This window comes from Callithrix jacchus, chromosome 5 (assembly GCF_049354715.1).
Source record: "Callithrix jacchus isolate 240 chromosome 5, calJac240_pri, whole genome shotgun sequence".
In the NCBI taxonomy this organism is placed as follows: domain Eukaryota; kingdom Metazoa; phylum Chordata; class Mammalia; order Primates; family Cebidae; genus Callithrix; species Callithrix jacchus.
In genome coordinates, this window is record NC_133506.1 from 62,585,241 (window position 1) to 62,608,725 (window position 23,485).

Below are 23,485 nucleotides of genomic sequence, written 5' to 3' on the forward strand. Positions count from 1 at the left end.
ATAATTTTAAAAACTCAAGAGAAGGAAAGCCTAATTATTTACCTTTTTAAATGTTTTTAAATACTGTGTTCTTGCTTCTTTTCAGATGTTCCAAGATTCCTTTTTCTATGATTTTGTTTAGAGAACTTCTTTTGATCATTTTGCTAGGAGTAAGTCTGCTAAGAAATTCTCTTAGTTTTCCTTCATATGAGAAGGTCTGGATTTCCCTTTCATTCCTGAAAGATATTTTTACTGGTTATAGGATTCTAGGTTGACAGTTATTTTCTTTCAGCAGCTGAAAAGTGGTGTGCCACTTCCTTTTGGTCTCCGTGGTTTCTGATAAGAAATATGTAGTGATTCTGCTTGGTTTTCTCAAATCTGTCAGGTCTTAATTTTCTCTGACTGCTTTTGAGATTTTTTTCTTTGTCTTTGTCTTTCTTTGCCTTTTAGATTTCTCTTTAGTTATTATATGTCTTGGTCTGAATTTCTTTGGGTTTATCCTTTGTTGGTCACTAAACTTACTGAATGTGTAGGTTGCCAAATTTGGGAGGTTTCTAGGCATTCTTTGAGCCCTTTTTCTGCTTCTCCTCCCTCCTCTCCTGCAGAGACTCTGATGACATGAATGTTAGACTATTTATTACAGTTCCACAGGTCCCTTTTATTTATTCATTTTTTCCTGTCTGTTTTTTTCTCTGTTGTCAGATGGGATGATTTCTGTTCTTCTGTCTTCCAGTTCACTGGTTCTTTCCTTGGCCCCCATCCTTCTGCTCTTGAGCCCACCCAGGAGCTTTTAATTCAGTTACTGTATTTTAAATTAAATGTTGGATAATTCTAGCATGGTTGTGTCTTGGTGTTGGTATTTCTTGGTTGTCTTTGTTCATTCAGTTTGTGACCTTCCTGGTTATTGTATAATGATGATTTTTGGTGGAAACCCAGGTGTTTTGTATTCTATTGGGTGACTCTAGGTCTCATTTGAACCTTCTCTTTCAGTTGAATTTTCTGACAATGTTTCCATGTGGGAAGGGGGTCACCATGACCACCTAGTTACTCAGGGGGAGACAGAAGTCCACCCCTCCGCCTCCACTGATGCCTAAACTGGAGAGGCTCCTCGTCATGGGTTCCCTTCCCACTGGGCCACAGTAAAAACCCTGACCCTCCACTCGGCACCCTCTGACACACACTAGCACAGAGAGGGAAGGGTCCTCATTGCTGCTGGTGGGATGTACGGCCCTTGTGTCTTCTGACACCACCCTGGCCGGGGTGTGGGACACTTCACAAGGATGGAAATCCAGCTTTTGCTCACTTGGTGGCAGGGTGAGGGGAAGGTTGGGGTGCAGGCTTTCCTGTGGCTTTTGGCTAGAGTAGGGCAGTTCTTGTTTGAGAGTTTTCTGTCTTGTTTGTCTGCTCTTTTCTGGTTCATCAGCTATGGATAGTAGCTTTTGATTGATTTTTTTTCTTGTTGTGTGCCCATTGGCATTTTCAGGTTACCAGTTTCTCCAGTACCCACTCTGCGATAGTGAGATAAAAAAAAAAAAGCCTTCCTCAGGTCTTGGTTCCCTGGCCCACCTACCTTCTTTTCTCCACCTTTCTGAGTCTCCTCATGTTTGTCTTGCACATGATGGTCCCAAATTTTTAGTTGTACTTAGCAGGAGGAATAGGGAAATCTATATCTACCCCATCGTTCAGGAAGCAGAAGTTTCACAGCACTGTTTTTGAAAGAGTGTCAAGTTGAAGGCACACCCAGACCACTAGTAGCCTCTTCCTAGAGGCCAACCAGAAATGCAGTCTCTGGCTTGTATGGATCACAAGGGAAGGCCAAGTTCAATTGGAGAGGAGGTAGCTCCGGGGAGCCTCTCATGTGGTCACATTTATACTTGGTCTGGAGGCATATACATCCTCTGGGAGGACCTGCATAGGAAAGGTGCCCCGTGTGCAGGGCTACTTGAAACAGGACTCAGGCCCCATCTTTTGTGTCCTTACAGCCCAGCTTGGATCCCCCATGTCAATAACGGGTACATGCTTCTCATGCCTCCCTCCAAAATGCCCAGCAGCTCAACCAAAAAGCAGCAAAGCTAAGCCTACCCATGCAGTGTTTCCAAAGCACACTCCCTGCTTCCTTGTGGGCTTTCTGTTTTAGTGTCCCAGTTTCCGATTATTATAGGTCACTCTGGAAGAGAATACCTTAGGGCCTTTTAGAGGCGCTGCTCCAGAAGCAGGTGGGCATGCATGGGAGCCTCTGCCTGTGGGCACTTCTGGACTCACAGACACTGGTCTGCTGTTCAGGGGAGGATGCAGCATTTTTAGATAGGCTGAGACGTAGAGAAGTGGCAGTCTTCCTGGGAGGCCTTTCCCATGCCTGGGGGATGAGGACAGGTTGTCTGAGTCAGGACCTAGGTTATGTAAGGAGAAGGAAGCTCAGAGCAGGCACCAAGCACCCACTGCTGGCCTAGACCGGTGGGGTACTCACCTTCACTCGCTCTGCACACCCGCCTCAGGATCAAGGACACAGCTAGGGCCAAGCTAACCCCATCCCTGCCTTCCTGGAGTGAAGGTTCTGGGGTGGGGATGGGGGACCGTCAGTCATGTCATAGCAATGTAATTGCATAATGAAACCATAGGTAGAAATTAGTTCTGTGATGTACAGTGACAGTAATGGTAGAAGTGAGTAGTTAGAGACTGACAGGGGAAGATCAGAACTGTCCCTTGAGGAAGGGGCGTTTTAGGGAAGCCCTGAGGGATGGCAGAGAGGGCCAGGTTTTGGGGAGCTGAGGAGGCTGGAGGCAGCTGCACAGGCCGTATGGCTAGCTGTGAGAGGGAAGAGTGGCAGTGCCGTAGCCCGCCAGGTTCTGGTCCCTGGCTCCCTGGGCTTGGGGAGTAAGTTCTCAATAATTACAGATTGCTCCTCGTGGCTCCTTGGCACCATCATTCCTGCCTTTGCACCTGTGCGTCAGCTGTGCCCCTGCCCAGAGAGCCCTCTCAACCCCAGGCCTCTCCTGTGTGTGTGGTCCTTCCCTTGTTTAGGGCTTTTCCTTTATAAGTGATTTTTTTAAAAAAATTCTGAGCAGAGGTTTTGCTGAGGATGCCTGGGTTGAGACTGGGGCTCAGGTTCTGAGGGAACAGATGCTGAGCCCTCAGCTCCCCACAGTCCCTCCTGGAGAAAGGTCAGGTAAATGTAGCTGATGATGTGATGACACCCCAAGGTGGTGTCGCACAGTTAAGCCAGGGTTGGAGGAATGGCCTGGTGGGCTAGCCTCCGACCTCACAGGTGGGCTTTTGTGGCCGACAAGAGGCTGAGCTGGGAGTCAGAGTCCAGATACACCCAGGGAGTTGTCCATATGGCTTTCCCATGCCGTATGCAAGGCCTCTGGTAGGGTCTGCTCAGGGTGTGTACTCCTGGAATGGGGTGTGGAGAGGCCAAGTGTGTGTGCCTACCTGAGGTTGGCTGGACACTGCTGGAGTTTGTAGAGAGCCCAGACCTCCCTGCTTTTGCTTCTGCCTTCCCAGGTGGGATTTCCACCATACACCCATTGGCCCTCCTAGACTATGTCTGCATCTCGCACCCACTCTCCTGTCCTTACGGCTTTCCCCCAATTCCAGGGAAGCTCTACTCCTGTCATTCATGGGGAAAACCAGTGCTCCTGGGGACCTTGAGGACCCCTGCAGGCGGAAGCCAAGAAAAGAGGGTTCTTGGTTCAGCCTCGAGGCTGTGTGGCCTCTGGCACATGACCTGCCCTCTCTGAGTCACAATCTGCAGCTACCAAATGAGGTGGTGTGGTGGTGCCTCCTACTTTGGAGAGCACTGAATAGAAAGCACATGGGGAACCCCTGAGGGGATCCAGGGATCAGGCTGTGTTTGTAAGCGGGAGAATTTGGGTTTTAATTTGTGTTAATGGCCTCCAAAGGGGACTAAATAAATGGGTCTGGTTGTACCTTTTCCAGCCCAGTCTCACCAGCTGGGTGTGGCTGAGAAAGGAGATGGAGCCAGAGTGTCTGTCTAGAACCCCCCCACTCCGCTCCCCGTGTGGAGCTCCTACTCGTGGTTTGGGGAGTGGGGACTCTGGATGGTGAAGTGGAACAATGCCTCACATTTGTTAAGACCTCACAGGCCGGACACTGTGCTCAGTGTTCTTTGTGCTCATGCAGCTTTTAAAATTGAGATATAATTCACCTATCTTAAGATTCACCCTCTTAAAGGGTACAGTTTGGTGAGTTTTAGCATATTCACAATGCTGTACAACCATCTCCACTGTCTAATTCCAGAACATTTTCGTCACCCACGAAAGAAATCCCATACCCCTTACCTGTCTCTCCTTATTGCCTTTCCTCCAGTCCCTGGCAGCCGCTGATCTGCTTTCTTTGCTGTGGATGTGCCTATTCTAGACTGTTCGTGTAAGTGGAGTTCTGTAACATGTGGGCTTTTGTGTCTGGTTTCTTTGACTTAGCGTCATGTTTTAGACGTTCCTCTGTGCTGTAGTGTGTGTGAGTGCTTCATTCCTTTTTCTGGCTGAATAGTGTTCCCTTGTGGGGATCCATCACACTTTGTTCATCCATTTTTCTGTCCATGGACATTTAGACTGTTACCACCTTTTGGCAAGTGTGAATAATACTGCTGTGAACATTCATGTGCAGGTTTTTATTTGAGCCCGTTTTCCGTTTTCTGGGGTGTGTATACATGGGGTGAGATTGATGGGTCCTAGGGTAATTCTGCTTTTAATTCTCTGAGGAACTGCTGGACTCTTCCAAGGTGGCAGCACCGTTTTACATCCATGTGCTGGGTTTTACTAATTGCATTATCTCATTAGTTCTCACATCAGAGTCATGAGGTTTAGGTAGAATTGTTATCACTCTCACTTTTCTTTTCTTTTTTTTTTTTTTTGAGGAAGGGAGGGATGAAGGAAGGGAGGAAGGGGGGAGGGAGGGAGGGAGGGAGGGAAGGGAAGGAAGGAATTCAAGCAATGAGAGAGACATTGCCAACCTGGATCTAGAGGTTTACAAGTTGATTTCTTTTTTTTCGAGTGAAGGAAAGACGAAAAAAATGAGTAAAGGAGAGGAAGAAAGAGGAAGAGAAAGAGGGAGAGTGAGTGGAAATATTGCTTTATTCTTAAAAAAAATGGGTATTAATAATGGCCAATCAATGTTTCATTTAAACCTATGAGTACGTGTGATGTGGTATTGACTAAAATGTTTATTTTGTGTATTTGAAGTGGAGCGCTCTATAAATATTTATTAAGTTTACTTGTTCCGGATCGGAGTTCGAGTCCTTGATATCCTTATTAATTTTCTGTCTCATTGTGTCTAAGTCTCTATGTATCTGGGTGTTAGGATCATTAGCTCTTGTTGTTGCATTGATCCTTTTACCACTATATCTTTGTTGCTTTAAAATCTGTTTTATCCGATACGAGAATTGCAACTCCTGCTTTTTATTTATTGATTGATTGATTTTTGCTCTCCATTTGGTTGGTAAATCTTTCTCCATCCCTTTGTTTTGAGTCTTTGTGTATCCTTGCCTGTGAAACAGCTCTGGATGTAACATGCCGTTGGGTTTTGGCTGTGTCTTTTGATTGGGGGATTTAGTCGATTTAAATTTAGGGTTACTGCCATTTGATGTTAACTGGCTGTTTTATCCATTCGTTGGTGTAAATTCTTCTTTATGTTGGTGCTCTTTACTTTTTGGTATATTTTTAGAAGGGCTGATACTGGTTGTTTCTTTCTGTGTGTAATGCTTCTTTCAGAAGCTCTTGTAAAGCAGGCCTGGTGGTAATAAAATCTCTGAGTTCTTGCTTGTTCATAAAAGATTTTATTTTTCCTTCAGTTGTGAAGCTTATTTGGCTGGATATGAAATTCTGGGCTGAAGGTTCTGTTCTTTGAGGATGTTGAATATTGGCCCCCATTCTCTTCTGGCTTGTAGAGTTTTTGCTGAGAGATTTGCTATAAGTCTGATAGGCTTGCCTTTGTGGGTAACCTGACTTTTCTCTCTGGCTGCCCTTAGTATTTTCTCCTTCGTTTCAGCCCTAGTGAATCTAACGATTATGTGCCTTGGGGTTGCTTTTCTTGAGGAATAATATCTTTGTGGTGTTCTCTGTATTACCTGGGGTTGAATATTGACCTGCTTTGCCAGTTTAGGAAAATTTTCCTGAATAATATCCTGAAGGGTATTTTCCAGCTTGGATTCATTCTCTCCGTTGCATTCAGGTACACCTATCAAACGTAAATTTGGTCTTTTCACATAGTCCCACATTTCTTGGAGACTTTGCTCATTCCTTTTTATCCTTTTTTCTCTAATCTTTTCTTCGCATTTTATTTCATTAAGTTGGACTTTGACCTCTGATATCCCTTCTTCTGCTTGAACAATTCGAGTGTTTAAACCTGCGCAAACTTCTCGGAGTTTCTGTATTGTATTCTTCAGTTCCATTATTTCACTCATACTCCTCTGTAAGTTGTCTATTCTCAATAGGATTTCATCAAACTTTTTTTCAAAGTTCCTAGTTTCTTTACGTTGGGCTACAACATGTTCTCTTAACTCACCGAAGTTTATTATCCATTCCCTGAAGCGATATTCTGGCATTGGGATGTGCTTGTTCTCCATCAAGCCTTGTTCCATTGTTGATGTGGAACTGTGATCATCTTTAGAGGGCGAGGCGTTCTGACTTTGAGTATTCTCAGCTTTTTTACTCTAGTTTCTTCCCGTCATTGTAAGTTTATCCTCCGGTGGTCTTTGATTTTGCCAACTTTCAGATTAGGTCTCTTGAGTGGGCGTCCAGGTTGTTAGTTCCCAGGGCCAGATCAGTGGCCTTAAAACTGATGGTGCTTTTCTGCCCAGGATTGTCTTGTCTGGCATCCTTCTTGTGTCCGTAGTGGGCGACTCTGCCTTCCTGGGGCTCCAAACCTCTGTCAGAAGGGGAGCCGGTCCCGTTTACTCTGTGCCGAGCGCTGCCGCGCCAAGGTGCCGTCACAGCCGCTGCGCCGGGCTCTGGTGTCGTGCTGGGGACCCTTGTGGGTCCTCCGAACCTGTTTACTCTGCTCAGAGAGCTGCCTCGCGGATGCGCCGGCGGAACTGCTGCGCCGGCCACAAAGGTCGCACTGGTGACCCGTGTGATTCCTCCACTGGGGATCTGCTCCGTGAGTGACCAGAATTTGTCTGAAAGTGTGGCGTCGTCTAGTTCTCCGCGCCTTCACTGAGAGCTGCAGTCACGAGATGTTAGCGATCGGCCATCTTGGATCCGAGGCCACCCTCACTTTTCAAATGGAAGAGTTTGAACTCAGAGGGTTTCTGCATGTAGCCACACAGCCAGTCAGTTGATGATTCTTTGGCCAGAGCTGGCTTTGATCACAAAAGCAGTCTATTCTCTTGGCCCTATTTGTGTCTTCAGGATGAGGTTGAGGTTCCTTTTTTTTTTTTTTTTTAAAGGCAGAGTCTCACTCTGTCGCCCAGGCTGGAGTGTAGTGGTGCAATCTCGGCTCACTGCAACCTCCACCTCCCAGGTTTAAGTGATTATCCTGCCTCAGCCTCTCAGGTAGTTGGGATTATATGCACATACCACCACGCCCAGCTAATTTTTGTATTTTGAGTAGAGACAGGGTTTCACCATCTTGGCCAGGCTGGTATTGAACTTCTGACCTTGTAATCCACCTGCCTTGGCCTCCCAAAGTGTTGGAATTACAGGTGTGAGAGGATAAGGCTTTTTGACTATGTTCATGTTTTATTCCTGGCACCTGCCACACATTGTCATTCACATACTTGTTTAATAAAATATCATTTTTTCCTGATCTTGGTGGTTTGATCAGCAGCTTGAGGGAGGCAGCATGTATTAGGGGCTCCTGTACTCTACAGGTTCTCACACTCCTGCTCAGGTCTGTGTTCCCCACTCTACCCCGGTTGTTGCAGAATCCCCACCAGCTTCTCATTCTCAAGCAGCCACAGACGCACTGCAGCTGGGATGAGTGGCATGACCTCTGCTGAGCAGAGGTAGCGTCAATTTCCAGCAAGTACTTACCATTAACTTTAGCTGTTCCCTCTCTCTCTCTCTCTCTCTCTCTCTCTCTCTCTCTCTCTCGCCCCCTCTCCTCTCTAGGCAAAACCAATTTATGGCGGTTGGCTGCTCCTGGCTCCAGATGGGACGGACTTTGACAACCCAGTGCACCGATCTCGGGTAAGGGCATCAGAGCCGACTCTCAGGATGGGAGGAACCAAAGAAGGGGGCACATCTAAGGGTGAACTGGCAGAATGGAAGAGGGAGATGTAGGGTTGAACAGTGGATCCTGGGGTGGCAGGATCAGCAGGGCTCCGCGCACTTGCACGTTGTACGGAAAAGGTCTCAATTATACATAGTTATGTGTAGTACTCCCTTCAGCATGAGGAGGTCTCATGTGGGTGTTCCCTGTTTTGTGGGTAAGCTTGACTCTGGGAACAGTCAAATGCAAGAGGCAAAAGAGCTGTTTAACAAACGTTTGTGTTATATTGAGCAGCTCCCGATTCCTTCCATGCCAAGGCCTGCCCCTATCACACCTCCCTTCCTCCTGAGCCAAGGGTTCAGCCCACTAGCACTAGTGAAGGTTTGGGGGCCCAGAAGAAGCCTTGGCTCACCTCTTACTAAATTATGCATTGCCCAGGGCAGGGCCCCGCTAGAGCTGGGACCACCATTGGCCTGACCTGTGGTTTGTTTCTCTGCTAAGAAGCCCCTCTGGATTTGACTCCAGTTAAAACACTGTCCTTCCTCACATGCTGTCTTACAGTTTTGCCATTCATACCCTATAAATTCAGTTCCCTCCATCCCCAGAAGCTCCCTCTCCCCTTCTTCTTAGTATCTGCTACTTACCCTCTCCCCACTGTGAATATTACATGTGGGGTAGGGGCCTTGGGCTGTGTATTCTCATGCCACAGGCCTTGCATTGTGTCTCTGGTCTTTGGGATTCCATCCGGAATGGGTTTTGATTTCAAGGGCAGCACATAAGACCCTTGGAAATGCTCCTGGGAAACACGTTCAGGTGGCCTCACACCCAGCATGGGGCAGCCTTCTACAAGGCCTCTTAGCAAGGCCCTTTGAGTCCCCACCCAGACGGGAGGACTCAGGAATCACTGGTCCAACCAGACTGCAGGTTCCAGGGAGTAGTTCCCTTTCCTAGTTTACATTGAGGTTGTACAAAATTGCCATTTCCAGCTTCTGATGGGATTCTTTATTATAAATGATAACTCTGGCCCAAAGCAGAGAGATGTGCTTTTATAGTCAGTTCATGTGGCCTTATTGCCAGTTAAACTTTGAGCATTGCTGGGCTCTTTTCTTTTCTTTTTTTTTTTTTGTTTTTTTTTTTTTTTGAGAAAGAGTTGCTCTGTCACTGAAGCTGTAGTTCAGTGGTGTGATCTTAGTTCAGTTCAGTCTTAACCCAGGTTCAAGTGATCCTCCCACCTCAGCCTCCTGAGTAGCTGGGACTACAGGCATGTGTCACCATGCCCAGCTAATTTTTGTGTTTTTTGTAGAGACGGGGTTTCACCATGCTGCCCAGGCTGGATTGAGCTTTTTGAAATATTGAATATAGTCATGGACCCTTGATTTGGGGCTGGGAGCTGTGCCTGTCATTCATAACAAGGCCCACACAAAGGAAGACATACTCCTTTTCATTTCAGCTCCTGGTGGCATCTGACCACCATGGGCACTTCCCTGTGGTCTGGCTTTTGGATGGAGAGTAGAGGGGGGACACTCTGTGCCAGTTGGTCACTCCTTGGATATTGGAGTTATTTCCACTGGTCTTGCTGCTCCTCAGTTTTGATTTTCAGTAGCTCATTTCCCCTCAGTGAATTCTGGATCCTGGCTGTCTTTGTACCTCCTCTTTGCCAGTGGATCATCAGAACGATCTTTTGTGGTGGTTTCCCAGATTTTTTCAGAAGTGGTGAATCCGTGCCTTGGCATTCTTGGGTTATTCCATGTTATGTCAGATCATTCATCAAATAAATATTGACACATATCATGTGATGCATTCTGTGCTGGGCACCAGAAGGAATATGAAAAGGTAAACACAGATTGTTTCTGCTTCTGAGGAGCTTCCAAGTGTTTAAAAAAAAAGAAGCTTCTTGTTAAGCCTCGATCACTAATGTGATTTTGGGCCTTTCTCCCAGCCCAGTCCTGGCTGATGAGTCAGCATTCTTAGGCATCGGGTCCCTCTTTTTCTGCCACCTGCCCCAGAAGTGGAATCTGTAGAACCGCCTTCCTTAGATACGGGCTTGTTAGACATGGGAACTCAATAAGCCAAGCTCCGGGGCCAGGACCCAGATCCTCCTAACCACCCACCTTGTGCTCCTTTGCAGAAATGGCAGCGACGGTTCTTCATCCTTTATGAGCACGGCCTCTTGCGCTATGCCCTAGATGAGATGGTAAGTGTCATCCTCGCCCACTCCCTGTCCCCAGCCTTCGCCGGTTCCCTCCATCACAGTGTCCTTGCATTGTTGTGTAAGAGCACAGCAGCTGTGTGCTCCCACTTTTGTCTGTTTGGAAGTCTGGAATGTTTTGAAGAACTTGTGGCACCTTGCAAAGACCGCCCTAAAAACCCAGACCTTTGAAGCATCATCTTCTGTGGTCTTGAGTGAAAGGAAGAAGTGAGGGAGGAAGTCATTTCTGTTCAAGGCTAATAGTGTGGACTTGGCTGGAGCACTCCTGGTTAGGAGAAAGCAAGGGCAAAGTACTGAGTCACAGTGAGGACAGGTGCAGGCTGTGGACCTGTAGGTGTGGGGCAGGGACTGGCCCTGGGGCTGCACGCATGCTCACGTGCCTAGTCCTGGGGCTGCCTGTGAGTTCTACAGCTACAGTTGGTTTTATTTGTCTTATTTGAGCTTCACATAGTTTTCTGAGCCAACTTCAGAGGCCTCCTGGTCATGAGGTCAGCTGGTCACTAAACCAGGCATACAGGCTCCTTCTGCTTCCCACCTCCCTGGTTTTCCAGCTGCCTCCTGGGCTGGATGAGCGTTTGCTGCTGTTGCCCCAGAGGCCAAACCTGAAAATCAACTACATGGAATTTCTAGCTTTTCTTTTTCTACCTATTTTATCTCTGGCTTTTTCTCTAAAGGAGATTAGTCTCCAAACTGTGTAAAGGGTTGAAGATGAGAGATTTGATCACCTTTTCTAGTTCCAATTGGTGGGTGATTGTTTGTGTGCTCATATATGCAGCATTTTAAAATTGAACCTGTCCTGGAAAGTCTAGTCACACTATATAAAACAGACAGACTCTGGATATATGAGTGGAGATAACTGTGCCCTCCAGGGACCTTCCATACTTTGGGGGGCCCTGGGATTTTTGGGTGGTCATTACAGCTCACATGTACAAAGCCCAGAAGTGGGTGTGTTTGCACCTGAATCCTAACCTTTGTGATGTGATACTTTTTCTACTTTTGTTTCTGGGGTGAATTAAGAGGTATGATACCATAATCCTGTATCAACTGTCACCTCATTCATTTATTCTTAAAAAGAATTGTCTTCCTTTTCATTATTTCTGGTGAGCATATGCAAATATTTGCACATCATGATTAGACCACAGGGGGTTTTTGCTGTGGGAACATCTATGCTCCAGGGTAGTGGATTGGAGCTGAGCACTAATGGTGAACTTGGCTAGAAGTAGGAGCAGGGAGACAATGCATTCCGTCACTCTGTTCCTTTGAGGCAAGAAAGCAGACCTGGAGGATAGACTTCACATGGGTCTTCTCCTGGCTTAGCCCTTACACAAGGAGTAGTCCTGGGGTCAGAGCTGGGCTCCTGCAGCTGTGAGGTTTACCTTGCCTCCCTGTAGCTGGTTGACTGGTTCTTAAGTCCTGCAATTGGACAACAGTATGAAAGGAGCCTCAAGAGGTCGCTGAATTGCATTCAGGCTAGGCTGGGTCAGCACAAGTGCAGAGCATATGCTGCCTCCCAGGCACAGCTCCTGGATAATTGAGGCCGCCTAGCCATGGGTACCAACCCTTCACAGTGTACTGTGGTCTCCCAACAACCTAAATATGGGTTGCATAATGTTACATGGAGTGCTCAGGCAGAGGTGTGGGATGGTGCCAGGGATGTGGGGAAAGAAAGAAGCCCCAGGGAAAACTTGGACTGAGAGAGGTCGTGGGGGCATGCCCAGAGGTGAGAGTTTCTTGCCATGGGCTGGTTTCTGGCAGATGACCTGGGAGTTGGAGAGACTGACTCACTTAGCCCATCAGTATGGCTCTGCCCAGCTGAGACCATGGAGGGGCTTCCCTGTTGTATCAGGAAGGTCACAGGGGAAGGTTGCGAGGAGGCAGTCAGGGTAGAAGCCAGGTGGGAGAAGGCAGAGGCTGGTTTCTCCAGCACCCAGTGCCCTACATCAGGATTTGTTCCTCAGAGCCTCTCCCGAGGGTGAGCAGACAGCCCATGGCCAGGGAACTCCAGCCTAACGGTCAGCTACCCTGACCTGAGAGTCCCATCCCAACCAGGCTGGCAGGATCCTGAGACCTGGAGCAGGAGAACTCCATTTCAGGCAGGCTCATGTGTGGGTGAACTCCAGCCAAGCTAGAAGCGTTCTCTGTGAGTCTTGAAATAGACCACTGGTCCTCAGCACTGTGCTGCCCGGGGCCACTGTCCACCACTGACCATGTCTGGAGTCATCCTTGATTGTCACACCTGGGGCAGGGATGCTGTTGGCTTCTAGTGGGTGGAGGCCAGGGATGCTGCTGAAGGTCCTCTGCAGAACAGCCCCCAGAACAAAGAAGGCTCCAGCCCAAAATGTCAACCACTGCCAAGGCCGAGAAACTAAGCAATTTGGTCAGTGGTTTATTTAAATTCTTAATTGTTTTTTAAAATGAAAATGTAAATGTGATTTGGTATTGGCTCTGCTCTTAAACAGCACAGGACTCACCTGTCATATTTCCTGGGAGTTGGGGTGGGGGGTGGGTGGTGATGGAGCACAGTTGGCTTGCTGATGGTGCAGTGCCAGTTGTGGAATGGGGTGGGCTGTCCCTCATCTGGAGAGGTCTATGGGGCGCCCCTGCATACCAGGCAACCGCAGGCCTGCAGAACTGCTTGTGTGTCCCAGGGATCACATAGGTGCTGCTTCCTGCGTGGTGCCCTGAGACCGTGATGTTGTAAAGTGAGCCCTGCCTCGGCATTTGTCTTCAAAAGTAGTAGCTCCGAGCAGCCCATGGCCACCTCTGACCTTCCCAGGCCCACATAATAAACTGTAGCATTTTAGGCTGGTCTGTGCCCTCAACACTCAGTCACCATCTGTTTCGAGTTATTGATTTTTGTATGATGTTGCTATTTGATTTCATTTGCTTGAGTGTTATCTTGCCAACTAGATTGACTTGTTTTGTTGTTGTGCCCCTGAGAATTCTGTCTGTCTGCATTGTCTAGTATGGGGCTTGGGCGATACAAATCTAGCAAGTGTTCAGTATTTGTGGAGTTGAGCTACCGGCTTTGTCAGTGCCTTGCTACAGAATTTCTGATTCCAGCTTGAAAACCTTAAGACAGAGGGTGGGTAGGAAAAAAGAGAAGACAGGTCAAGGAGTGTTCCTTGGAGGGAGATGAGGGATGTGGTGACCCTTAGGGATTACTCAGCACAAGGGAGAAACTTCCCAAGAGCTCCTGAGAACCAGGGAAAAGGTTACCTCAGCCCCACTGGGTTGGGACCTGGAGAGGAAGGTGAGCATCAGGAGGTCACAGCGTGCAGGAGGGGGAGGAAAGCAGCAGTCCCTGGATCTGGGGACAGTGGCTTCAGGAAGCTCTTCCTGCTTGGGGACTTCTGCTGGGTCTGGGGCTGGTGGACCTCATCCAGTTCTGGAGACTGACTGTTACCTCTCCAGGCAGCCATGAGATGGGGCTAACTTTGGGGAATCTCTTCCTTTTTTGGGAAATTTCTTTCTTGATACACCCACATACCTTGTAATTGGTGGGTATGAAGGAGAGGCAAATTTTCCAAAAAAGAAAATTTCTCAAATGCAGGCTGAGGTGAGGTGGGCTCTGGGCAGCTGCACAGACAAGTAGGAGCCTGAGAGATTTGGCTGGCCCCTGGTTTTTCAGGAGTGGACGAAGTAACAGCCTAGAAACCTGGACTGCTGCCTCTGTCCTCTGCCTTTGTTTCTCTGCCTGTAAAATATTCCCCATGATTTTACCTAATTCTGCCACTGAGTTTTTGGGGACTGATGTCAAGCTGAGGTGTGGGTGTCACCAGATGTCACTAGAAAGCTCTCAGGAGGAGCTCCCAGTCTAGAAGCAGAGTGGGAGCTCCGGGAGCTTGGGGTGGAGCAGGCCAGGCCGTGAGGCTTTGGGATTCTCACGGGCCTGCTCTCCAAGGCAAAAAGATGATTGAATGTTTTGTTTGAATGTTTTAAACTTTCGTAAGTGTGCAGGAAATTCACCATCTTAATCGTTTTTAAGTGTGCAGTTCAGTGGCATTAAGTACATCCACACTGTTGGACAACCACCACCACCCTCCCTCTCCGTGACACTTTTCAACTTGCTGACTGACCTGTGCACCCATTGAACTCCCTTTCCCAGCCCCTGGAAACCCCCAAGCTACTCTCTGTCTCTATGAATTTGACTCCTCAGGAACCTCACATAAATGGGATCATGCAGTGTTGTTTGTCCTTTGCAACCGGCTGTGATCAGCTGTGTTGGTGTCAGAATTTCCTTCCTCCTGATTGTAGTAGGTCTGATGCCCTTGGACCATGACTGCTGACCCTGAGCCTCTCATACATGGAAGTCATGGAGAGACCATGAGGCCACCTTCCATGGCAAGCATGGTGCTGAGGGCCAGCCTCCACAGTGGGGAGCTCTGCTCCGTCCTAGCCTGGGGAGTCCTTGAGCCTCATGAGAGATGAGAGCTTCCTCCTGTGTAGGGGCCATGCTGAGGACTCATAGCTCAGCTCATGTCCTCAGACATAGTAGAGAAAACGGTTTTAGCTTTTGGATATGTGCTCTTTTCAGGGGCAACCTGTGAGTCTGTCAGTCCCATAAGTTATGAAGGTCCAGCCTGAGAAATTAACCTGGGGTGCTTGCGTACTTCTGTGTGAAGTAAATAAGCTTGGTCCAAAGGATCTTCAGAGCACTCCAAGAAGAGTCTAGCTTCTTTATAGTTTGCTTCCTATAGGAGAGTGTCCAGGAGGTTGCTTTGACCTTGGGGACCTCTGCTCACCTCATTCTTGACACATTTCTGCTACTTTTGGTGATGTTAAAGCCATGAGCAGCCCAAAGTTGCCTGGGCTTGTGAGAGCCTAGGGGGAGGGACGTTACCGCTGAGCCCTGCTGTCTTTAGGATCTGTCATTTGAAGTTTCTCTCCCTTCTCTGCAGATGGAACTACAGGCGCACTCTGGCACGCCCGGCAATTTTTTATATTTTAGTAGAGACGAGGTTTCACCTTATTGCCCAGGTTGGTCTTGAACCCCTGAGAGCAGGCAATCCCCTCACCTCAGCCTCCCAAAGTGCTAGGATTATAGGTGTGAGCCACTGCGCCCGGCCTTTATTTATGTGTGTCTATGTCAGTTCTATGGCTGCATACCTGTGTGGATATGTGCACATTGGACTGTGGGTTTCTGTGTGTGGATGTAACATTTGTGTACCCGTGAGGATGCATATCTATGTGTAAATGCTCTCATGTCTATGTATCTTTATTTAGTGTGTATGTGTGTCTGTGTAAATGCTTTCATGTTTGTACATGTTTAGTTCGTATATATATCTCATGTTTATTGTGTATGTTTATGTCTACACAAGTGCACGTGTAGACATATATTTGTGTCTGCGCGTATGCTTGCTCTCCATGCATCTGTCTTCTTTTTTTTTTTTTTTTGAGATAGAGTCTCACTCTGTCACCCAGGCTGGAGTGCAGTGGTGCGATCTTGGCTCACTGCAAATTCTGCCTCCCAGATTCAAGCAATTCTCCTACCTTAGCCTCCTGAGTAGCTGGGATTACAGTTGTGCACCACCACGCCCAGCTAATTTTTGTATTTTTAGTGAGATGGGGTTTTACCATGTTGATCAGGTTGGTCTCGAATTCCTGACCTTGTGATCCACCCGCCTCGGCCTCCCAAAGTGCTGGGATTACAGGAGTGAGCCACTGTGCCTGGCCTCTCATTTGTGTTTTTTATATGTGTAACTGAGCATATGTCTACATAGAGGCATGTCTGTGTGTTCATCTTTGAAGATCTACATGAATGTGTTCTTTTTTGCCAGATTTCTCTTCTCACTCCTCTTAAATCGCTCTGACCAGCCAAACATTTGTTGCCCATCTCTTTGCATCCTCTACTCATTCTGTCTCACCAAATGAGCTTCTAAGCACCAGACTCCCTCTGCCATCAGATTGGCTTCTTTAGCTGCACAGTCTCTTCTCGCCCTGTGCTTGCTTTCTTCCCCTGCCTTTCTCCCTCAAGCTTCCTCTCCTGTTTTTGTCACAGTCTCATTGCTCACTTGGAGGCTAGGGCTGGTCTGCACTTAGCCTCTCCCTTCCTAATTTCTAGCCCTAGTGGGCAGCCCTGTCTTATCCCTGGTTGACGTCCACAGTGTATCATCATGTTCCTGCTACCTTCTTGACCCCTATGCTCAGCCTAGAATTGTTGTAGGAGGTAGCAAGGGCATTCAGAAGAGTCAGTTGGATACAAGTATCTTGGTGTTTACTGTTTCATGTCTTAGTTCCTGAATTGGGGGTGGGGTTTGACAGTGAAGCAGTGGTGTAGCTAGAATGTGAACTAAGACAAACTCATTTTTTTCACTCCAAACTGACCAAGAAGTTGTATTTGCCGTTTGTGGCTACTCAAGTCTTACTGTCCAGCCAAGGGCCCCTACAATGTATCAGCCCAATAGGTTGCTTGAAAAAAAAAAAAAGACAGCACTCTCATTTATGGATCACATAAAAGATCATTTTTCCGAAAGCAAAAAAAAAAAAAAAAAAAAAAGAGAGAGAGAAATTCCCTAAACCCATAGGGGACCAGGAAATACTTAATGGATTATGGATTTCCTGTGAGTGCATATGGCTCGGGGTGACCTGATGCTATAAACCAAATGTTATTGTCCTCCTCAAATTCATGTGTTGAAATCTAATTCCCTGTGTGATGGTATTTGGAGGTAGGGCCTTGGATGGTGATTAAATTCATGAAGGCAGGAACTTTGTGAATGGGATTGATACCCCTATCAAAGGGAGCACAGAGAGCTCCCCCTTTCTGTCATGTAAGGACACAGTAAAAAGATGGCTATCTATGAACCAGGAAGCCAGCCCCCTTCAGACACAGAATCTGCTGACCATTTGACCTTGGATTTTACCATCTCCAGAACTGTGATAAATAAATTTTATATGCTACCTAGTCTATGGCATTCTGTTTTGACACCCAGATTAGTTAAGTACCAGCATATCAACTTATACACATAATTCTTGGAAACTTCGATGCCAGGTTCTTTTTTTTTTTGAGACGGAGTCTTGTTCTTGTCACCTGGACTGGAGTACAATGGCATCATCTCAGCTCACTGTAACCTCTGCCTCCTGGGTTCAAGCTATTCTCCTGCCTCAGCCTCCTAAGTAACTAGGATTACAGGTAACCACCACCACGCCTGGCTAATTTTTGTATTTTTAGTAGAGATGGGGTTTCACTGTGTTGGCCAGGCTGGCCTTGAACTCCTGACCTCAGGTGATCCGCCTACCTCAGCCTCCCAAAGTGCTACAATTACAGGCGTGAGCCACCGCACCCAGCCAATGTCAGGTTCTTAACAGCAAACATGATTGATCTGCCGGATAAATGAAATTACATTATTCCTCTCTCCACAATAAACCAGAGAGTCAAAACAGGCAAAAGTAAGTCAGGAGCTTCTAAAAGCTATACCTGAAAGGTTTCCAGTAGCAGCTGATTCAATGGTAATTCTCCCAAACAGCCACAACAAAAAGACAACTATCAGAGATTTTCAGGATAGCCTCAAAACCATGATTTAACATTATAGAGTTAAAAAAAGATGTGAAGTTTCCAAAAGCCAAACTTTATTTAAAAGTTTATTTCATAAACTGCTAATTCTAGAGCTATGAAGAAAACCCAGCCAGGGCAGGTGGCAACATGGAGAGCCCAGGGCACAAGAGTTGGGAAGGTTTGTTTTCTGTACCTGTTGGACTCACCCCTTGGTCCCCTCATCCCCTGCCCATCTGTTAAGAAGAGGCCATCCTGGGTGGGATTTCAGGGGCAAACAGCCCAGATGCCCACTTGTGGAGAGACCTTCAGGCCTGGAGGAAGAGGCCGCCTCTGGGAGCAGGAGGAGCTGCTGGAACCCTTCCTTGAAGGCTTCTTTTCCTGATCTCAGGCGCCTCATCCATGCAGATACCACCAGCACCAGCAGAAGGAAGCGTTCCTGCAGCAGCAGGACTGTGGCTCTTATGAATGAGAGAAGCCTCTCTCCAGCGAGGGAGAGGAGCCCAGGCTGCACACCCTGGTTTCTGCCTCCATGGCTCCCAGTGTGCCCAGGACTAGGGGCAGTGTTGGAGCTGCTGGCTGGGGCTATGCTGGCTACCCCCTCTCTGAGGCCAGTGGTGGCAGCAGGTGGCAGGCCGTCAGGCAGCTCCTCGCTGGGATGGTCCTTGGCTGCCCCAATGTAGGGGCAGGAGGGCTGTGGAGCTGCCTCTAGCTCCTGTGATGTCTCTGCAGGGGGCTCCTCTGATACAGTTGGCTCTGGCTGAACAGCTGGTGCTGGAAGTTCTTGTATTTCAAGTTCTCGTACTTCAGGAGCTGAAAAGGTGAAAGGGACACCAATGTGGAAACAACTTCACTGAATTGAAAGGAATTCTGGCCCCAAAATACCGCCCCCACAAAGTCTTCCAGACTGCAGGCCACCTCACCATGTGCCTGTGCCTCCATGTGCTTCAGAATTGCCTGCTGGGCAAGGACAGTATTCAGATACGGATCCGGTATGCTATCTAGTGAGACCTGGCTTGCGAGGGTCTGCCGTGGGCTGCCCTGTGGCACCTGGGTGCGCCTGTGTCCAAAAGGCCACAGGCGCCTGGGGTGAGGGATGAGCCTTTGTCGGCAGCGACGGAAAAGGCTCTCACTCCCGCCATTTTTGAAGCAGGAGCCTCGATTTGTGGGGATGCAGCATGAGAACATCTTGCTCTCTTGAGTGTCTCCCACCAAGTGAGCTGGCTACAGGGCTGACTCCAGGATATGGGCGCCTGGTTACCAGAGTTCTGAGTTCTGTTTGGGTCTGTCGTCAAGGAATTGAGGTCACTTCTTTAGGGTTCCGTTTTTTTCGGCCCCTTCCTTCCATAAGGCCTACTCTGGACTCCAGTGGGCTGCTGACTGCTTACTCTCTCCCCCAGGTCAACTCCTTGCCTGTATACAGTTATGTCCACCCAGGGTGTGCTTGGACATCTATGCCTGATATGTTCACCAGAGGCCAGATGTCCTTCTGAGGCCTGATTTCCACCTATGGCCTGATGTCTGCCTCGAGCTTATGTCTCACTTGGGCCTTGTGTTCACCTGGGGACTGATATCTAGCTGGGGCCTGAGGGCCTACTGGGTCTTGTTCACCTGAGGCCTGGTGTCCACCTGGGTTCTGGTGATCACCTGGGACCTAGGTATCAGCCTGGGGCCTGGGTATCCACTTAAGGCTGGATGTGCACCTAAGTCCCGAGTCTTCACCTGGTCCTAGTGATCACCTGGGGACTGGGTGTGTACCTTGGGTCTAATTCCACCTGGACCCTACTTATCTATAAGGCATGGTATCTCCCTGCAGCCTGATGTCCACATGAGTCTGGTGTTCAACATGGGCCTGCTGTCCACCTAGTGCCTTGGTGTCTATCTGGGGCCTGGTGTACACCGTGAATCCAGTGTCCACCTGGGGCCTGATGTCTGTCTGGAGTGCTGATGTCCTCCTGAGGTGTGATGATCAGTGGAGCCCAGGAGGTCGAAGCTACAGTGAGCCGTGATTACGCCACTGCACTCCAGCCTGGGGGACAGTGAGAGACCCTATCTCAAACAAATAAATAAACCAAAAACCACACAAATTATCTCGCTGTGTAAAAATATTTTCTTTCTTTATAAACTTATTCTATAAGCTTTTTTCTATTATTTATTTATTTTTAAACCTTTTTTTTAAAAACTAAGACACAGACACACACATTCACTTAAGCCTAAGCAGGGTCAGGATCATCAGCATCACTGTTCTCCACCTCCACATCTTGTCCCACTGAAGGTCTTTGGGGGCAGTAACAGGCATGGAGCTGTCATCTCCTATGAAATAATGCCTTCTGGAAACCTGAAGGAACTCCCTGAGGATGTTTCACAGTTAACCTTAAAAAAAAAAGGTAGTAAGCATATACACTGAAATAACAATAAGAAATATAGGATATTAAATACATAAAACATTAACGTCATTTATTATTTTTATCACACGTTATATACTTTACAAATTGTATGTTCACAGCCACATCACCACAAACATGTTGACATTATGACACCTATGATGTCACTAGACGATGCTCCATTATAATCTCATGGGACTACTGTCTCACATGTGGTTCATTGTTGACCACAATGTTATGCACTACAGGACTGTATTTTGAAAATGGTACAAATACCCTCAGAAATACACGAAAGATGGAACTTGGGGGCAACAAAAGACATGGAAATTTCATTGTATGCCTTATTTTATTACCAGGGAGTTGATATAAATGTCTTTAAGGTTTGAGGTGTTGATTAGTTGGATGAGAAAGATTAGGGAGGAATGGAAAGGAATAAGGAAATGTCATTTTTTTTCTGTGATCCTCACGTAGTTATTTAATATGGAATCATTGAAATTTCTGTAGCTTTGATGAGATAGGTTCATCCTAGATAAATAGATGATAGATCAACAGAGTTAGAGATGGGTAGATAGAGAGAGATGTGATGACGATTCTTCACTTGACCAAACTTTAGTCAGGCTTCTAAACCTTTTCCTAGGTCCATCTGTATTCCGTTGTAAAATTCGTGTTTAGCAAAACCCTCTACCCTGGATGTCTCATCACCCTAGATGTCTGATGGGGCACCTCATCCCTTGCCATTATATGAACATAATGGAAACTGCTGTGTTTAGGGATTGCTTCCCATCTCATTTTGTATCCTCACAATTCCTTTTTGTGGGGGTTGGAGCACAGACTCCTGGAGGCAGTGCTGACCTGGCTCCCATGCTCTGAGCCAAGGGGCCTTGGCTATTCTGACTTCTCTCCACCTCTTGTGTCTTGACTTATAACATGGGAAGAGTAATAATAATAAATGACTGTTATGAATTAATACATGTATGCTTTGGATGAGTGCCTAGGACATCCTAAGTACTGTGTCAATATTGGCTATTATTGTTTCTTCTGTTCTCTCTACAGACTCAATTTCATTCATTAATCCCACTATTGAAGAGCCCTAAATTGGCCCAAGGCTTCCCTATAGGAAAGCACAGTGAGATGAAGATCTTGGCCCATGTTTTCTGTGGCCCTTTGGTGACACCTGGGATTCTGTGCTCAGCAGTGGGATCACTGGGTCAGTGGTAAATACCCATTCAGACCAGCTGTGACAATTTGCTGGTCAGAGGAGCTAGGCCAAGTCAACAATTTCAGCAGCCATGGGAGAAAGTCCTATTGTCCCATATTTTCACTAGTATTTGACATTATTTGATGTTACACTTCATTCCCGAACAGGAATGCATTTAATTTATAGGATGGAATGATTATTTGTGAGTTAGAACATTTTTCTGATGCTTATTTGTCTCCAGTTTCTCTGTCTAAAAATGCCTGTTGTTTGCTAATTTTCATTTTGTATTTCCTGGCTGATTTGTAGGAAGTCTGTATTGGGTGCTTACTGCTTTCAGTTTTTGGAGACCCAGATAAGCTGTTTGGGATGTACAGGTGTGCAAAAAGAAGCAGTCTTTGTGAAATGGGAGGCTGAGGGGCATCTGGGTTACCTTAGTTTCTACTCTTTCTGCTCTTATTAAGATCTGTGAATATATTCTCATTGTTTTCTTACTTAAAGTAGAGGTGGGACTAGGATACCATTCCCCATCTTTTACTTTTGCAGATAAGATGGAAGATACTTATCCGTAAAGTCTATTACTTGAGCTACTTGGAGTGGTTTCTGTTACTTGTAACCATTAGAATTCTGTCTAGCTGGCTGGCGCAGTGGCTCACGCCTGTAATACCAGCATTTTGGGAGCCCAGGGTAGGAGGATCATGAGGTCACAAGTTCAAGACCAGCCTGACCAATGTGGCAAAACCCCATCTCTACTAAAAATACAAAAATTAACTGAGCGTGGTGGCATGCATCTGTAGTCCCAACTACTTGGAAGGCTGAGTCATGAGAATCTCTTGAACCCAGGAGGTAGAGGTTGCAGTGAGCTGAGATCGTGCCACTGTACTCCAGTCTGGGTGATGAAGCGAGACTCTGTCTGAAAAAAAAAAATTTGTCTAGAACAAGTCAAGAACCCACAGAAGAGATGGAAATTCCAATGGGCTTTGAATAATGAAACAAAGGGAAGAGAATATTTGAGACAGCTTGGTCACCAGGCTTGGAGTGCAGTGGCACGAGTGGCTCACTGCATCTGCCTCCTGGGTTCAAGCCATCTTCCCACCTCAGCCTCACTAGTTGCTGGGACTATTGGCACACACTCTATGCCCATTTAATTTTTGTAGAGACCTGGTCTCGCTTATTTGTCCAGGCTGGTCTCAACTCCTGAGCTCCAGATCTGCCCACCTCGGCCTCCTAAAGTGCAAGCCCAGCCTGGGAGGAGAAATAGTCCCTACCACCCTTATCTCATTGATTTCATTTGTTAAAGGTTAGAAGCAAGCCAGTGACTCTGGTCTGCTTCAACATGTGAATCTAGTGATTGAACAATCTGGAGTAGTGTCCAAAATGTGAGCCAGACACATTGTGTGAACATCCCCCAAACCCCCGTGATTTGAAATACATATTGGGAACTTCAAAAAAAAAAAAAAAAAAAGAAGAAGAAGAAGAATGAAACAACTCTTAAGTCTGGGCTTTACAATTTATCAGCTAAACCTGTGACTTAACAAAAGGAGCTTGAGCTTGAGCTTTAGAGTCACAGGCAGCATTGAAATGCCGACTCTTCCATCACTTCTTTGTGATCTTGCAAAAGTTACTTATAAACTGCGGGGGAGAAGAAGGTGCGGGAAGAAGACGGTGGAGAGAGGGAGCAGGGAGGAAAGAGTGCAGGGAAACCTCGGGGAAGAAGGAGGGGAGAAGGGCAGAGAAGAGGGGAGAGAGAGAGATGGGAGAAAAAGGTGGGAAGAAGACTTTGAGGAAGAAGAGGAGTCGGGAAGGAGACAGGAGGGAGAGGGCAGAAGGAGGGGGAAGGTGGGGAAGCAGATGGTGGGAAAGGGGAGAGGGAGGGGGAAGAAAAGGGTGGGGAGGGAGAAGGAAGAGGAAGGGTTGGAAGAAGAAGGGAGGGGAAAGTGGGGAAGGAGGCCTTGAGGAAAGATGGTGGTGGGGGAGGCAGGGAAGGTGTTGGGGAGAGGGGAAGAAAAGGCAGAAAGACCGGTGCTGAGAAAGAAGGCAGTGGGGAGAGGGAG

At 47.3% G+C, this 23,485-nt stretch overlaps 1 protein-coding gene and 1 long non-coding RNA gene across 5 annotated transcripts in view; one reads left to right on the top strand and one right to left on the bottom strand.

The window, feature by feature from the left end:
• Positions 1–23,485, top strand: part of LOC118153655 (uncharacterized) — an 87,850-nt gene that overhangs the window by 43,662 nt on the left and 20,703 nt on the right. For 2 of the 4 annotated variants that reach the window (XR_013535344.1, XR_013535339.1), the window contains exons 3-4: positions 8,052–8,129; positions 10,280–10,345. This is a non-coding gene — a long non-coding RNA (uncharacterized LOC118153655). Of the gene's footprint in view, positions 1–8,051; positions 8,130–10,279; positions 10,346–19,668; positions 19,790–21,289; positions 23,156–23,485 lie in introns of those variants that run through there. The other 2 variants (XR_013535342.1, XR_013535343.1) reach the window with 2 other exon arrangements.
• Positions 17,922–19,070, bottom strand: LOC118153654 (CMT1A duplicated region transcript 15 protein-like protein). The gene is made up of 2 exons (XM_035299218.3): positions 18,776–19,070; positions 17,922–18,665 (listed from the first exon to the last, which is right to left on the bottom strand). Exons 1-2 carry the CDS (start codon positions 19,038–19,040, stop codon positions 18,058–18,060), a joined length of 873 nt encoding a protein of 290 aa, XP_035155109.1. The 5' UTR covers positions 19,041–19,070; the 3' UTR covers positions 17,922–18,057.